Raw genomic sequence first — 17,342 nt, 5'->3', positions numbered from 1 at the left:
GACCTCTTAGTTTGTATTAATTATTCTAGTTTAGTATCCATCTAGTTTAGTATTATCCATCTTAGTTTGCATTAATTATTCTAGTTTAGTATCAACTTTTTTCCTAGTGTTTGTATAGCTGTACCAGCCTTTCGTGGCTTAGTGTTTTCCTAATTCTTTTCATCCTTTTAGTTTCAACTTTTAGATTCTAACATTCAAGATTTGCCACTTGTAGGTTGTTAAAAAATTTAAACTATAAAGATATGTAAAAACCCTAAAAAAGCTAGACTACTAAACTGCAGAATGTGGAATATTTTACATTTAAATATACCATCTTACTGTGTGTTTTTTATTTCCTTGTAATATTTTTTTACCCATCCCTGTATTCTCTGTGTTAATCAAGAAACTTTCTTTTATTTTCCCTTTTATTATTAAACTTTGTAGCTTATCAGTATAAATATTATTTTATTACTTTTAATGGCATTTCCTAGGGATTGCATTGTCCCTTTGACTTGTTAATGACCACCATAGACATTTTTCTTCTTTCTAGATAACACAAAGTTGTTGAGACATTTTAACTCTCTATATCCCTCTTCTTCTTTGTCCTACATTTTAAACCGAACAAGATATAATTATTGATACAGAGTCATTATTCAGTTAGATTTACCTACCTATTTACCTTTTTATTTTTCTTAATGCTCTTTATTCTTTTCCTTCCATATTTTTATATGAGATAATTTTCCTCGGGGCTGAAGAATTCTCTTTAGTATACCTTTTGGTATTATTCTCCTGGCTGTGAATTCTGTTTTTGTCTAAAAGGTCTTTATTTTGCTTTGACTTTTTTATGACAAGTTATCAGTTATTTCATTATTTTTTCTTTTAGCAATTTAAAGATACCCTTCCGTTATCTTTTGGCTTTCACTATTTTTTTTGAAAAGTAGCTCTCTAGTCCTGTAGTAACTTCCTTGACGGTCATTTCTTGTCTGACAATTCTTGAGTATTTTCCCTTGGACTTATATGGCTTGTGATCATAGAGATTGTTGAAATTACAACTTAATATCTTTCCTCAGGTTAGAAAATTCTTGACCATTATGTTTTTCAGTGTTACTTCTGCCCTATTCCCTATTCTCTCTCTCCTCCTTCTGGGCCTTCAGTCAGATGCACATAGGATATATCCCATTATGTCTTATTCTTTTTAAGATATCATACTATCTGGGGTGCCTGGGTGGCTCTGTCAGTTAAGTGACTGCCTTTGGCTCAGGTCATGATCCTAGAGTCCCAGGATTGAGTCCCACATCGGGCTCACTGCTCGTGGGGAGTCTGCTCCATCCTCTGACCCCCTCCCCCATGCTCGCTCTCTCTCTGTGTCAAATAAATAAAGTCTTAAAAAAAAAAAAAGATATCCTACTATCTTACCTAATTCCTCTTTCCAGACTTCATTCTGGTAAATTTCTTCTCACTTATGTTTCAGTTCATAATCCTTTCTTCTGCAGTGTCTGTTCTGCTGTTAAACACAGGTATCAAGTTTTCAATGTCAGGTATTACATTTCTTTTTCTTCTAGAATTTATATTAGGCTTCTGTGTGTATGTGTAGATTCCAATTTTGGAGTAATATTTTCTCCTTTTCTGTTTTCTGTTGTCTCCTAGTAGGACAGTTGATCTTAAAAAAAAAACTTTTTTTTCTTGTGGTGGGGAAGAGTGAGGGGTAGAGGGAGAAAGAGAATCTTAGGCAGGCTCCACGACCAACACAGGGCTCAATGTGGGGCTCAATCTCACAACCCTGAGATCATGACCAGAGTCAAAATCAAGAGCTGGATGCCTAACTGACTGAGCCACCCAGGTGCCCCAGGAGAGCTGATCTTGTACAAAGTACTCTGCCTTAGAAGAAATGAAATTTACCCCTTTCTTCTCACACATTTTGTCTGCTATAAATTGTCTAGATCACTTTAGATTATTTTTTATCTTATTGCCTTAGCTCTTACCCATAAAGCCCTTCATGAAAAAGTTTTTCAATTTAATACATGCTTTGAACCAGTGGTGAAAATGTGTCCAGTCCCTTTTGAGATAATCTGTGGAGCTGCTCATATGTTACTTTTTTAGTCTAACAACAAGTACAAAGTCGTATTTAAAATTCACCTATTGAATTAATCATAACATTTGCTTTATTTATAGATTCCTCTTTTTTTTTTTCTTGCCTTTATTCTCATTTTTAATTATTATAACAGCATCTATGTCTGTCATCCTGTATTTTCTATTAGGGTTTCCCTGTGCATGAACTTGGACAAATGAAGCCTTTAAACTTGTTGATTCTTATTACTCCTTAATGTTAGATTGAATTGAAAACTGTCATTCTCAACCAACCTTATGCAGAGTTGTCAACATTGTCTTCTTTGAAATCCTTGTATTTATGATCTTTTTTAATATACCACTTGTATGACACATATATTCCATCATTCCTCTGTGAACTTCTCATGCCAGAAAATTTACCACAGCCTGAAAGGACGGACTTTTGTGTTGACTGATGTTCCTTTTGAACAGAATTTTTAGCAAGTCTTGCCTTGGCAGTCAGACTAACTTCTGAACTTCTTTGTAATCAAAGACCCTTCTGATTGGATATATTGGATTTATAGTCAGTAATGTTTTCCTCTACTCACAATAAGAATATTCATGTATCGGTGAACAGGATAAACCCTTTCCTTTAATCTTTTCTAAATATACATCCAAATGTCATCTTTGTACTTAATCTCAGGGTATATTTGTATTTGTGAGAAAATACAGCATGAGTCAGGTTTTCTCCCCCCCCCCCGCTAAGAACCAGCCCCCTTTCCTATCATTGCTCATATTCTGCCTCATCTATTGACCAGTGAAAGCATCACAAAATTAATAGCTTATTAAAACTCAAATCTGATAATTCAGCTCATCAGTAATGTATGGCTTTGAAAGAAATGAATTCCTAATTGAAACACAAGGGGAAAGGGACAGTGCCATCTGTATGTCACCCTTCTACAAATCAGCAGATCTGCTGGATCCTTTATAAAATTATGGAGCAATTATTTAAGCCTGATTTACTGTTCAGAGTTGCATTGACAAGAAATTATCCAGGACCATCTTGTGCAAACCAAGAAAAGGATTTGTTTTAGTCTTCAATTACCTTTCCCCAATTGGTAATATTCCAGTCTCACAATCTCTTGTTCATAATTCTGAAATCCTTTAAAGTACTGAAAAATTAACATTTTAAAAACTCATTTAGAATTAAAGCCTGGAGTAAACTGATGTGTAGATCTCCATAGTCTCCATGTATAACACAGTGTAAATGCTTAGTTGTTTTACTGCAAAAATACTCAACTCTACCTCAAACCTGGAGGTTTGGAGGTGTGCTGTTACCTTCCTAAAATCCTAAACATATGAATTCAGAAACATATATGGCCCCAGTGGGGTTAAAACAAGAAATTGTGCATCTCTAATTTTTTCCAGTTAGTTTTGATAGTTATAATACATTATAATCCCCAGATGTTTTCTGCTGGAACAGATGATGGACAGATTTTAACATTTGACCCTACAATGTGTTATATTTGATTCATTGAGTAATAAAGGCCATGTCATTTTATGGAAGGTAGATGGACATAAGCTGTCAGATGTAAGTAATCTCTAGTTTTAGCACTAGAGTAAAATAGATAATAGCTAGAACAACAACCAAAAAATACAGCCGCAACTAACTCTGTCAGGCAGTGTGCCTTCAATAATTTAACCTTCCAAATTCCCTTCAAATGGTACAAATAGATACAGATATTAGCGTAATTTTTAAGTGAAGTACTGACGTTTAGAAAGATAAGCAACTTGCTTGTGGTCACAGAACTAGTACAGAGCCAGGGCACAAACCTAAGTCTGCTAACCTCCACAACCTATGCCCTTGGCCCCTCTGCTATAATGTTGTACTATATCTTTTTCAAATGAATCATAGAAGACATTTAACACCTATGAAATACGATTTCGTTGATCAGCTCTTGATTAGCTCCATGTTGATTACAGGAAAAATGCTAATAGCGAATCAACTTCCTTTTGTCATTCAGCGTTTATCTGGGATCCTCCCTTCTGCTATCACTTGGCTTGTGCTCGGGAAATACAAATGAATTTTAATACGAGCCTGAGAAAAAGAATATAATTATGGCGGTAAATCTGCTGGAATCATATAATGAATTTAAAACCCAGCATAAATGCTTTTGGGATTATCTGTCATTTGGGATTATTATTCTGTGATCCCTTGTAAGACTGTAGATAATTGAATGTTGGCTATTTTACTGCAACTGAAAGCACGGATGCTAAGAAGAGAATGAACCATGTGAATGTGAGCTCGCTTATTTATTTAATAATTAATTTGGGATTTCATCACAGGAATCATTTAAAGCCAAAAAATACCACAGAGTAACTTTATCTCATGGGAATCAAAGTTCTATTATTTGGATCAAAGAAGTGATTAATGAACCTGATTTTTCTCTTTTTTTAAATATATATTCAATAAATAATTGAGTGATGTACAGTTAGTGTTTTCTTAGAGATATTATAAGGAGAACTAAGAGAGGAAAAATAATTCTGCTAATATACGTTCATGAAGTCCATGAAAGCTTTCATTTAACCTCTTTGACTTTCTCCTTTATGAAATGATAGTCTTTAAATTGCACAAAATGAAAGGAAAAAGTTTTAAGGGGGGTAATTACAGTGATTTTGGTCTTTCCTGATCTCCTGTAGGCAGACATGATCAAATCAGTCGTGGGAATGAGTACTGCGTTACCTCCGAGGTCGGGCGGGGGTTGGGGGGGGGGTTGTTGTCTCAAATGGCTAACGATTCTCTGCCTGTTGCCACTCAGCACCTGTAGAGCCTCTGGCACATTTCTTAACCCTCCTCAGCTTCTGTTTTTCTTCTGTAAAATTGGTTAATAATAATTTCCTTTATTGGGATGTTGTGAGGATTAAATGAATATACCATAACGCACATACACACGTCTGTATGAAATACAAATGACTTCAAGCCCTTATATCTGGTGAGGGTGATTCAGATCTGAGGCTTAGATTTAGCTGGCAGGAGCCATTGTTTGGCTGAGACCCAGATCCTTGCCGGAAAGGCAGATGCTTAATGGAGTTGGGACCATCAGTTGCATTTGTGATTTCAGCTCTCTGACCCAACCCCAAGCCCCCTTGGCCTTTACAAATACAAATATAGCTGAATTCTTCTTTTCTCTGTAGCACAAGTATGAAAGCCAAACAATTAAATATTTAGAAAGGAAAGCATATGAGCTCACACATATACAAGCATCTAATCTCTAGATCGTAAACTCCTCAAATTAATTTTTGTGTATATGCACTGCATGCTCACACTCCCATGATTTTTTTTTTAAAGATTTTACTTATTTATTTGACAGACAGAGATCACAAGTAGGCAGATAGGCAGGCAGAGAGAGAGGAAGGGAAGCAGGCTCCCCACTGAGCAGAGAGCCCAATGTGGGGCTTGATCCCAGGACCCTGGGATCATGGCCTGAGCCGAAGGCAGCGGCTTTAACCCACTGAGCCACCCAGGCGCCCACGATTTTTAAGTGTACTACACACTAGGAAGTCTTGGGAATGTGGACATGCTAATGAGCATTCGTACTAATACCTTAACCACGCCCACCGAGATGCACATGCTGACGTTTGGACTGTACAGGTACATTTACATGGTAAATACATATGAGGGAATTTGAGGAGGAAAAAATGAGAAGAAAACAAAAGAATCCAAAAAAGGGGAAAACAGGATGGTAGAAGGAAAAAAAAAAAGATTGGAAAGAAATGATAGTTTAGTGTAGGGTTCCTCAACCTTGGCACTCCTGATCTTTTGTCTTTGTTGTAATCTGTCCTGTCACCCTTGCTCTCGATTGTGATCATCAAAAATATCTTCAGACCCCGGGGCCACAATTATCCTGGCTGAGAACTGCTCCTTTAGTGTAAGAATGAACGAATGTCAGGTCAGATACGAAGATGAAATTGGCGAACATGGAATGGAGCTAGGCAAAAGGTCTTATCTTCTAAAATTAACATAAGGGAACTGAGCGCAGTCAGCAAATAGGGGAAGAGGAGAAAGGGAAGGAGAATAAGATGTGTGGACAATGTGCCGTAGAGTTTGGAGGGAAGAAGGAGCGAGTCAGAGCTGGTGGTGTAGGACATCTCCACTGAAGGGCTTAGAGTAGCCTTTTTTATTAATTACTGCAGGATGGAAAATTAACCAGGTCAGATATTTACATTTATCATCGTATCTCATTATAAAACTTATAATCTCCCTTTCATGTATTATTTCCTGATTGACAGAAAAAATGCATACAAGAGCAGAACTAGCTTTGTGGAATTTGATAGACATAAAACTAAATTTTAGAAACAGAGAGATTATCCTTTAACTGTTATGGTAATCTACCTAGCAATTCTATCTGTGCATTTTCCAGTTGTCAAAAACAAAAGCCCCCAAAGGAATATACTTCAAATGAACAGAAACAGAAGTGAGACTCTGGCTTTATTAGGTTTTAGGCCCCCTGGAAGAGTGCATCTTTAAACCCCTCTTTTAAAAATTATTTTGCAGTATCCCGAAACTAGTCCCTTAAAGTTCTATAGTGAGAGGAATTAATAAAATGGCAATTAATAAATTAAATTATTTTTAAATGAAGGAATGAGCCAAGAGAAATGTTCAACTCTAATATTTGTATATGATATAATTAAGTTAATGTATTTACTGTTTGTTAAGTTTTAGACATGGGGTAATTTCATAGATTTATTCAATTTTAGAGTTAATAAGGGCTTTAGAGAGCAACTGGAGCTTTACTAATGAGCTTTAATTAAGAGCTTACTGTGGACCAGCGACTGTGATTCAGGACTGCCAAAGAACTAGAAGAAATGGCGTCTTCATGGGCACCCAGGCTGGTTCGAGAAGGATACTTGAAGCTCCGAGTGTTTGGCAGAGGGAGGGCAGGATCTGGTTCAGAACAAGTGGAATCGGGTAGGGCTGAAGGACAGAAGAGGCCTAGGAAGCGGGCAGAAGCATACTCAGAGTCATTTTCATTAGAAATTAAGGGAAGAGAGACAATAAGTAGAATGGAACCTAAGCTAGAACTCAGGCAAGTGTGCTTTTTATAAAACCCCACTGCCTCTCACTTACTGTTGTTCTATTTACAAAAGTTACACCTTATTCCACTGCTTTTATCAGGAGATGTGCATCATTGGTCAAAAATATAATAATGTGTTTTTTTTTTTTTTTAAATTTCTGAGTATTTGGCTTTAAAGTAAAGGGACAGAAGAAATTCAGTAAACAGCTGATTTATCCACTTAACATCCCCAGTTGTGCTACGTACAAGTCTTTTTAGGATTTATGATTTTCCATTTTATTCCGTCATGTTTTCTTATTTCTTTCAAACTTACATAATGTATAGCGTGGCCAGGGCACAAACTGTTGGATGCTGTTCCTGTTAAGAAAGATGTTTCTAGTTGCTGTTATTCTGAGGCTTACTGTGAAAACAAACAGGAACTAAACAAGAAATAAACACTGTGATGTGGGTAACTGATAGCCGCCTTATGCCATTAAGCTTGTTATGTGCCAAGGATATAGGGAAAGTGAGCGAATGCTTATTACTACACAGGTGTCCAAGCAGTGCTCATTTTTATCCTTTCTTCTTCAGTTGGATTTTGCCACATACTGATTTCGCATGAACTGCCTTAAAAAATTTCTCCAGCGAAGACACGAGCGCGCGCGTTCTCTCTCTCTCTCTCCTTCCCTGTTCCAGGGCTGATAAGGGCAGTCCTGGGGAGGAAATTTAGCCTAGGAATTCCTTTTGGGTTTAGATCATACGTCCATATATGGGGCCTCAGGTGATTCTTTCAACTTCTATGACACTGTATTTTTTCATCTGTAGAACTGAAGGAGAAAATTCCGCCAGATAACACTGTACTAAATATTACATAAATGTTTTTTTTTCTGCATTTTAAAAAAATTTAAGTTTAATTTATGGTTATAAGGTCTCATACTTCTTTGAAGGTGTACTTGTTTTGTATATACACTGTGAAGAAGTTGATTTAAAGAGCACAGTTTTGTTTCCTCAGATTCACTTTTAATGACCTCCATTTTTTAAAGCACAATGTTGAAATAGTCCCTCTGCACATATATTTCATGTTTTCTGAATGCAATTCACTAAAAAGTGATGAAATGTCATTAAAGCTCTGGGGTTAGGGTTGGGGGAGCAGCTTCTCCCAGGACAGACATTAAAATCCTTCTGTGGAAGTGTCTAGGTGGCTCAGTGGGTTAAAGCCTCTGTCTTCCGCTCAGGTCATGATCCCAGGGTCCTGGGATCGAGCCCCGCATCGGGCTCTCTGCTTAGCAGGGAGCCTGCTTCCTCCTCTCTCTCTGCCTGCCTCTCTGCCTACTTGTGATCTCTGTCTGTCAAATAAATAAATAAAATCTTTAAAAAATAAAAAAAATCCTTCTGTGGCGTCCTCCCATTTCTCAGACCGCGGTGCTGATTATATACTGATGTTCACTAAATACATATTGATTGAGGGAAAGCTTTTCATCAAAAACCTAAAAAGCTTTGTAGTTCCCATGCATTGGTATATAATTGTTTTCAGTAACTTCTCAAATATGAAAATGTTTTCCCGGTAAACTGTAATGCAGCAGCTTGGAGTTTCCAGAGAAATCCACAGTGTAAACTCACTGGGTTACTGCCCTCACATACCTTTAGTTTCTGATTGTATTTAGCTCTTGTCTTTAGTTTCATTCCAGTTACATAGGTAGAGACCTGGTTACGTAGGTAGAGACATTAATTTGTGCAAAATAGCTGTGCCGCCCATCTTTTCAAAACTGATGGGAGGAACGCCCTTGGCAGATGGGGACTGCAGTAGAATTTGTTATTTTCTTCCAAGGACATAATGGCTCAGTGGAATCTAGGGAAAGCCAGATTAAAAATTAGAAATGCCTCTGTTCCTTTTTTCAAATATTTTTTCCTGAAAATATATTTTGTACCCTCCTTATAGGTGTATCTTGAAATATAGCACAGTTCTTTTTGTTTTTTAAAAGTACCACAGGTTCACTGTAGAAAATAAAGAAAACTTGGATTAAAAAAAAAAAAAAAGGAAATCTAGATCACCCATGAATTCACCAAGTGGAGAAACTATTATTAACGTTTCCACAGTTGTCTTCTAGCCTTTTTCTTATTTTCATATGGAAGTAAAAATGTTGGTGGAGGCAACAAAATTAAGCTTATTCTTTTATGTAGTTTTGTATCCTAACATTTTTTTAGCTTAACGTCATAGAGATAGTATCCTCCGTGTCACTGAATATTGTTTCTCAAAGCTGGCGCGTCACTGGAGTCCCGTGTGATGCTTTTAAAACTACCGGCACCAGCGCCGGATCCCAGACTCACCGCATCGCTTACCTTTGAAATGTTGCCTGGATGATTCTGTTTTTAGCCAGGGCTAAAGCCGTTGTTTCAAACTTTCTTCCGTTTTTATGCCCAATCTGTAGTTTCTAATGTTTACTCCTACAAAGATAAAAATGAGTATCTGTGTATACCTGTTTGCCAAAATCCCTGATTACTATCTTTGTCTAACTACAAGTCCCTGCGTTGTTATCCTGTTTCCCCAGGAAGAAACTTTTGTAACCACCTCGAATATATAAGCTCATAAATAGTTTAACTTTAGCAGTTATCATATCTTCATGTATTGAATTAGTGATAAAACAAACCACACTTCATATGAACTAGTGTATACATTTTAGAAAATATTGAACTTTTCCAACTCCCCAGTTGTCTGTGATTTCATTCAGTATCTTTACATGCAGGTTCGACAGCAGTGCTGGTGTCCTCAGGAGGACCAGTTTTAAGTCGTCATTAACTCAAACACCTCATCTCGACCACTTGACACACAGCACTGTTTACATCAGTGGTGATGCTGCGTCTGGGGTTTTTCTCCAAAGCCATCTGAGGTGCTTATGGCCTGAACTTGAGATGGTTGGCATGTATGTAATCTTCCAAACAGAACAACCGTCTTTTGAAAGCTTCTTTGTAGTACCAGCGCTTAAAATCGTGAAGTCATTCCACATCCACATTCCACAGGAATCATGACTAAGTGTGCTGAATTTCTTTCCCTCCTCCTCGCTTAAAGCATACATATTCTCTCTGGTGATTTCTGAAGGCCAACAAGGCAACACTGGTATTGATTGAAGATTTTGATTCCAAATATTATTCTGTTTTTCCCAAAATACAGTAATTAGAGGTAAGCCTGGAATGCATCCTGAATATAAGGTCACTCCCTCTCAGCTTGGGAGGGCGATGTGTTTGTGTGTGTGTATATACATGCATAGTATTGGGGGGGGGAAGAGGAGAGGGTGATGGCAATGCCCTAGATTCTTAAAAATGTTATATTTGTTTTAAGGTATTTAAGACTCTTGAGGCGTAGTTCAACAGCATTCCCGTAAATGTGTACCCAATTACCCTACTAGCCATAAAGTGTCTATTTTACTACATCCTTGACAGCATTACTATTAAGGTTTTTTTTTTTTTTTTTCAGTCCTTCTCTCATAAATAAATATCTCAGTTCATCTCCCAACTGAGGTGTCACCCATTGTCATTATAAGTATCTCCTAATTAGCAGGGGTCCTGGGTGGCCGGCAGGTTCTCTTTTTCTGTTGCATGTCTTTGTGCTTTCCTGTTCCCGTCTTTGTCGTCTCTGGGCCTCCAGTCTGACCCTTCTCCCCTTTTCCTTATATGCATTTCCTGGTAGGTATCATCAACAGGGGCTTGAAGGACCCGCCGTTGTCCACATGCACGTGGTAATTATGTACACCTGTGTGTGCCCCGTGGCGACTGCAGTTAAATGGGAGAAACACTTATAAAACCCGTGGTCACTTTCATCGTCCTTAGACCTGTGTGCATCAAAACCTCATTTAATGGGAAGCCGAAAGATGAGGCTAAAAGTGTGGGTTTGTATGAGAGCATTTTAGTGACTTTGTAGTGAGCTGAGATAGAATTAAATCATGAGTAAGTTTTGGGGCATTTCAACTCTCTTACCTGTCTGCTTGTGCCATTTTCCCACTGCAGCCGCCTCTGATTCCAGGGTACATGGGAAAAGGTCGATTTCCATCGTCTTTGCCATTAGACTCGTTTTGGCCTTGCTGGTGAATTCTCTTCATAGACATTTTCTCCAAGAAGGGGAGGATATGAGGCTATTCTTGCCCATTTGCCTGCTGTAAAGACCCACATTTTGTAAATATACCCCCTTTTCCATGAAAAGATGGCATTTTGGCTTGATGTGTTTGTAATGTGTTTGGCTTTCTCATCCTCTTCAGGACAAGTTTTCTTGTGTCGGAAATTCGGTGCACTCCACCACTGTGAGGTATCATTATGAAATAATGACTAGCAAGGTCCAACTGGTAGAGGAGAAGACTGATCTATTTGAAAATGGGAAAGTTCATGCGTATTTTAAAATCCGCAGTGAGCACAGGGACTTTTGCCTCAGTACCGGGCGTGAGTCTGTAGTCTAGGGTAAAGATTCCAATGAACGTTTTTTCCCCCCCAGGAGTCTATCACACGTGTTTTTCTTTAATGCATTGTGAATGTGAAACTTTACTAATGTAAATCAGTCACTGCATAAAACCAAAGACCAAAAAGAATTCTAGCCATGAGGTAGAAAACATAAGCCTGAAACAGTGACTTCGTCGTCTTCTTTTTTTTTTTTTAGATTTACTAATGCTGTGATAATACTTTCGGTTTACTAATTTTTGTGAGGAATGATAAAATATAGACAAAACTGGGTCTCATCAACAGCATTCATATTGAATTCAGTTTCCTACAAATAATGAGGGGGACTTTTTTGTTTGTTTGTTTAGTGCAAATTTAGAATTACAGAATAATTGGGCACATTGTACCCAAACATGCCATATTCCTACCTCAGTCCCACCCCTAGTATGAAGTCTTGTGTTAGTGCAGCACACTGGGGACAGTGAATGACTTAATTTACCTGTATTGATGACGTTAGTACTGTCACTGCATTGAGGCTGTTCACTCTATGCAGTTCTGTGGGTTTTGACAAATGCAGGGCAGCACGTGTCCATCCGCCACCGTTAAGGTTATGTTATGTTGTGTTGTGTTGTGTTACTGCAGTAACGTACAGATGAGTTTCACTGCCCTCAACACCCATTCCTGACTCGTCTCTCCCCTCCCTTCCTCCAAGCCCCTGGCCACCACTGATCTTTTTACTGCCTCTATAGTTTTGACTTTTCCAAAATGACATATAGTTTGAATCGTACGATTTATTTTTAAGACATCTTTGCATGCTTTGTAAGGCTCAGTGTGACAGCAGTTGTTTAAAAAAAAAAAAAAAAAAAAAAAAAAGGGAACGAAACTGACTTCCTAGACTTCATTTTGACCTTTGTTTTAGGGACACTGCTTCTTTTAGATCATTTGGCCAGGGAAATAGGATTTATGTGGCTTAGTATCCTCCGCGCTATATTCGTGCCTAGCAAATGTGATGAGTGTTCACTGATTATGTTATGTGGTGAAACAAAATGTTATTTATTTGCTCAATATCGGTATGTTTACATGTAACACATAACACATTATGTTCATGTCCAGACATTTCTGTCAGTCTTTTCGTTGCTTCATTTCATTGTCTGCTATTTAAAAAAAAAAAAAAAAAAAAATGCGTTCGCTGCATCTCCTCTATCCTTCCCCACCCTATGGCCAAGGAAGCCTCCCCACCTCCTCCCACCCCAACTTCCCAGCACACACGTGCCCAGCTGGGGTTTCAGTTTGGCGGCCCACGGTTCACATAGCTTCTGATTGCTTTGGATAAATATTATGAAAGTCCCGGGAAATAAATAGGTCATAGAAAAGCACGACAACTAAGAAATAGGAACATTTGAGATGAATGTAAATGTGTATTGAATCCTTTTTTAAAGGTTTCCATTTTATGGGTGGTGGGTCTGAAGGGGGGTACTTGTTACAATGAACACGGGGCGTTAAGTGACGCATCACTAAATTCTACTGAAACCGGTATTAAAGCAGAAGTAAAATTTTGAAAAAAAAAATTTATCTATCTATTTATTTATTTATTTTAAAGATTTGATTTATTTATTTGACAGAGAGAGACGCAGCCAGAGAGGGAACACAAGCAGGGGGCATGGGAGAGGGAGAAGCAGGCTTCCCGACGAGTTGCGAACCCGTTGTGGGGCTCAATCCCCGGACCCCAGGATCGTGACCTGAGCCGAAGGCAGTTAATGACTGAGCCACCCAGGCACCCCTGAAAATATATTTAGAAAGAAAAAAAATAAAAAATAAAAAAGACTATCCTTTTCAATTCAAATGCAAAAGCCCCAAAAACGTAAATGTAATAGCACATAGTCTATTATGTTATGTGTATGTTCTGAATTTTCTGAAAGAACCAATCACGTCTTAAACTAACACTTGAGATACTGAGGTAACACAGTCGATATTCCTTCAGCTTACCCTCCCCCCGCTTGCAGTGGATAGCTCATTTGATACTTTCTGAGCCCAGGTACATATCGTCATGGTAGAATATTTCCAGTTATTTCCTTTTATTCTCTCATCTGTAGTTTTAAAGGGTTGAGAGTTTATCTCTCCTTTTCTTTAGTATACTTCGCTTTCATTTTTTTGGAGGGTGGTGAGTCTTATAAATACACACTTTGGGGCATCTGCGTGGTTCAATGCAGTAAGCCTCAAACTCTTGATTTCAGCTCAGGTCCTGCTCACACAGCCCTGGGACCATGCCCCGCTTTAGGCTCTGCTCTTATGGGGAGTCAGCTTGAGTTTCTCCTCTCCTTCTGGCCCTACCCCTGTTCCTCCCCGCAAGAAACACATATTTATGTAGGTGACCAAACACACATGCTCTCTCTTTCTCTCCAAAATAAGTCTTAAAAAAAAAAAAAAAAGACACAAATCTATAGTATTTGCATTTAAGAGTTTGCCCTTGAACAGGTGGACTGAAACAGGGTGATCACTGGGCCGAAAGCAAGACAAACGATGACCAAAAGGGCATGTGTAAGATGAATCTTTTCTTTTTAGGGTGGCTGGGTTACTCAGTCAGTTAAGCATCTGCCTTAGGTTCAGATCATGATCCCAGAGTCCTGGGATGGAGCCTCCTTCTCTGCTCAGTGGGGAGCCTGCTTCTCCCTCTCCCTCTGCCTCCTGCTCCCCCTGCTTGTGTGTGTGTGTGTGTGTGTGTGTGTGTGCGCTCTCTCTCTCTCTCTCTCTGTTTCTGTCAATAAATTTAAAAAACTTGAAAAAAAAAAAGAAAAATAGGCTTTCCTTTTTAGTAAAATAAAACAGAGAAGAAAGTACAATGTATACCCTGTTCACAAGTGGTTGTTTGGTGACATATACACTCAGAGCAAAAATGGCCAGAGGTGTTTCTTGCTTGCCTTCAGCATTGTACTTTGTATAAAAAAAAAAAGAATGTAGCTCCTTAATTAAATGTATTTCCATCTAAAATAATGCTGTATAACTTAAAACTTCCATGATCGAGGATATAGATAGAGCTTATTTCCTTTTTTACATGAAGTACACAGTACATTTCCTTAATTACTTCCTGTAAAAAAAAATGTTGAATTTAATTAATCACCAAGTCAGAGAATGAAACTGACATAAACTTTGAGACACAAGAAGAAAATAATGCTGTGCTGTTTCATTCCTTGGTAAGACTGGTCAGCATCTCAAAATAATTAACATAACTATATATTGTCAGAAAGCTGAACTGTGGATTGGTGTAAATCATTTATATTGTGGAATTAACAAATGAAACCAGTTAATTAAAATGTAGTCCACTTTACAGATCATCCTATGGGTCAATCTAGTTAAGCACAAAAATAGAAAAATTAAAAAAAAGAACAGAACAGTGTCACATGGCTGTCTTCTATATTTTAAGAGATGTGTTTGTTTAAAATCACGTGGACCCTAAAAGTCCTGTACTATTTTGACTTATTTAGCTACTTTTGTAGTGTATATATCTGTTTGGTTGATTAGTGAACACTGTACCTGTGCAATATAGTGGTTGCATTTCTGCAATCCCGCATCAGAATATCTTTTGTGCGGTGCATCGAGTCAAGTTACTTCTGAGAGTCAGAGTCATAGATTAGGTTGTGTTGGGATTTATAGTTCTGGTTTTTTGGGTTTTTAAAAATTCTATAGATTTATTTATTTATTTTAGAGATAGAGCTAAGGGAGCAGGAGAGGGAGAGAGAAAGAGAAGCAGGCACCCCACTGAGCACCCCAAGGCTGGAATCAAGAGTTGGTGGCTCACCTGACTGAGCCACCCAGGCCCCCCTGGAATATTTAGTTCTGAGAGGGGGAGCTCGTTTGTTCCTGTCCCACCCTAACCGGTATTACTTAAAAACACTTAATACCCTTAATACAATCTATAAAACAATTATATGAGTTTGGAATTATATTGCTCTTTTGTAGGTAGATAAACTCACACCTAGAGAATTTTAATGATGATATACCAAGATGGCACAGCTAGTAAGTGACAGGGTAAGTCATGAATTCTTTGGTGTCTAAATCGAATTTTCTTTCTTATAAAAACCACACTGCATGCTTATAAAGCAAAGGTGATCCTAGCAGTTAAACCATGAGCTATGTAATGTTAGGTGACTTTTATAATCTTTTTTCTAAAAACTACCATGAGATTATTTCTCAACAAGTTTATAAAGATAAGATGAGATATAATTTGTTTAAATGCTGACTGGCTGGGTGAGTAGATGAGTGGCTAGATAAGTGGGTAGTTGGGACACACTGTGTGTGTGTGTGCGCGCGTGCGCGTGCGCAGCACATGTGTGTAAATGCTCTGCTTCTCTAAAAATCCCCGGGGCCATTAAAGATGAAACAGACGGCATGTAAATCTTGGATAACACTTAACAGAATACGGTCTAAGCAGCCCTCAGCCATGACTACACATAACAATCTCTGGCGGGTTTTCCAAAGATGAGATTGTGTCCAGACATTTTTTCCTCTCTTGTTAAGATTACCAAGTGTTTAAAAGACATGACCAATATTAAAAGCACTTTTTAGTCGTTGCCAGAGCATAATAAGATTCAGCTGCTGATAACGGCTGACTATAGGAGACACATCCAGTACTATGGGTACCGGCATTAGGAAATTTTAGATTCATTTTTATATTCACTCAACGAAACGCCTAAAGCTTAAGTTACCTTTTAAAATATTTGTTTGGGAAAAACTTTATCCTGTTAGGAAAGCTCACGTGTAATCCCCAGATCACTGAAAGGAATATGTTCACTAGACTATTATGTATAATATTTTATTGAGTGGATATTATGATTAAAATTGGCTTTCGGAGTTTTGAAGAAAAGACTATGTGACCATATAATCCTGTTTGTATTTATCTTTATAGATTTTCACATAAATATTTTATTAAGTATATTGTTACATTCATCTTGTTCCAGTTGGTGTATATTTAGGCAGTAATTTGTTAAGACATTTTATTAAAAAATTTCCGTCATTACCCTTTCAAGGAATAATATGTAATCCTTTGGAAAGATCATATGTATATAATGATTTACATTATGAAGAATTTCTACAGTGATGAATTACACCCCAGCCCTTGGTTTGTAAACCTATGTGGGAATCTGGATAGGTAGGAGAGAGAAATCTGTGGTGTAAGTAGTCACTGTTTCTAAAATTAGAACTCTAGATATATCTAATAGAGGAAAAAAAAAAAAAAAGAAAGAAAGAAAAGAAAAATCAAGACCGTGTTTGATGATAGCATGTTCTTCATGAAGTATTTTGTTCTTTTCATGATAAATCAGTCGAGATACTTCATGAAATTAATTATTCTCATGTGTTTAGGGGTGTTGTTTCTTTTAATGATGTCAAATATATTAAGTGTTTGATCATCATCTCCACATCAGGACATCAACAGCAAAATTCGGCTAAAGTCACACTCCCAGACAGAAGTCTTGGTGGGCTTTGGTATAAACAAACAACAACAGGGGCACTAAGTTGACCCTGAGATTGAATAGTCCATCTGTGTTGTAGTAAGAATTGAGTGGTTAGTAATCAAGGGTAGAATTTTAGCGTGGAATCCTTTCTTTGTTTTTTAACAGAAGTTTCTGTATGGTGCTTAAAACTTCTCGCTTCTCTTTATTTCTAATCTTTTCAGCATTCCTATCCCTTATGTTTCCCGGTAGCATGCCGTATCTTCTCTCACTTTCTCAAGTATCCTTACAGGCATTCCTCATTGTATCAGCTTTGCTTTGTCATGCTTCACAGATAGACTGGTTTGTTTTCTTTTTCTTTCTTTCCTTTTTTTTTTTTTTTTTTTTTTTTTTT

General features: G+C 37.7%; 1 protein-coding gene across 3 annotated transcripts in view; it reads left to right on the top strand.

Moving 5' to 3' along the window:
• KLF12 (KLF transcription factor 12) overlaps positions 1 to 17,342 on the top strand; it is a 429,124-nt gene that overhangs the window by 272,317 nt on the left and 139,465 nt on the right. Inside the window, exon 1 of one of the 3 annotated variants that reach the window (XM_059378146.1) lies at positions 15,461 to 15,527. The exons of the other annotated variants lie outside the window; for them this stretch is intronic. Coding sequence (XP_059234129.1) covers positions 15,504 to 15,527 — 24 coding nt within the window. The 5' untranslated portion in view covers positions 15,461 to 15,503. Of the gene's footprint in view, positions 1 to 15,460; positions 15,528 to 17,342 lie in introns of those variants that run through there. 3 annotated transcript variants of the gene reach the window in all.

This window comes from Mustela nigripes, chromosome 15, assembly GCF_022355385.1.
Source record: "Mustela nigripes isolate SB6536 chromosome 15, MUSNIG.SB6536, whole genome shotgun sequence".
NCBI classification, from domain to species: Eukaryota; Metazoa; Chordata; class Mammalia; order Carnivora; family Mustelidae; genus Mustela; species Mustela nigripes.
Note: the sequence above shows the minus strand (reverse complement) of the source record. Positions and strands in the feature narration are given on the sequence as shown.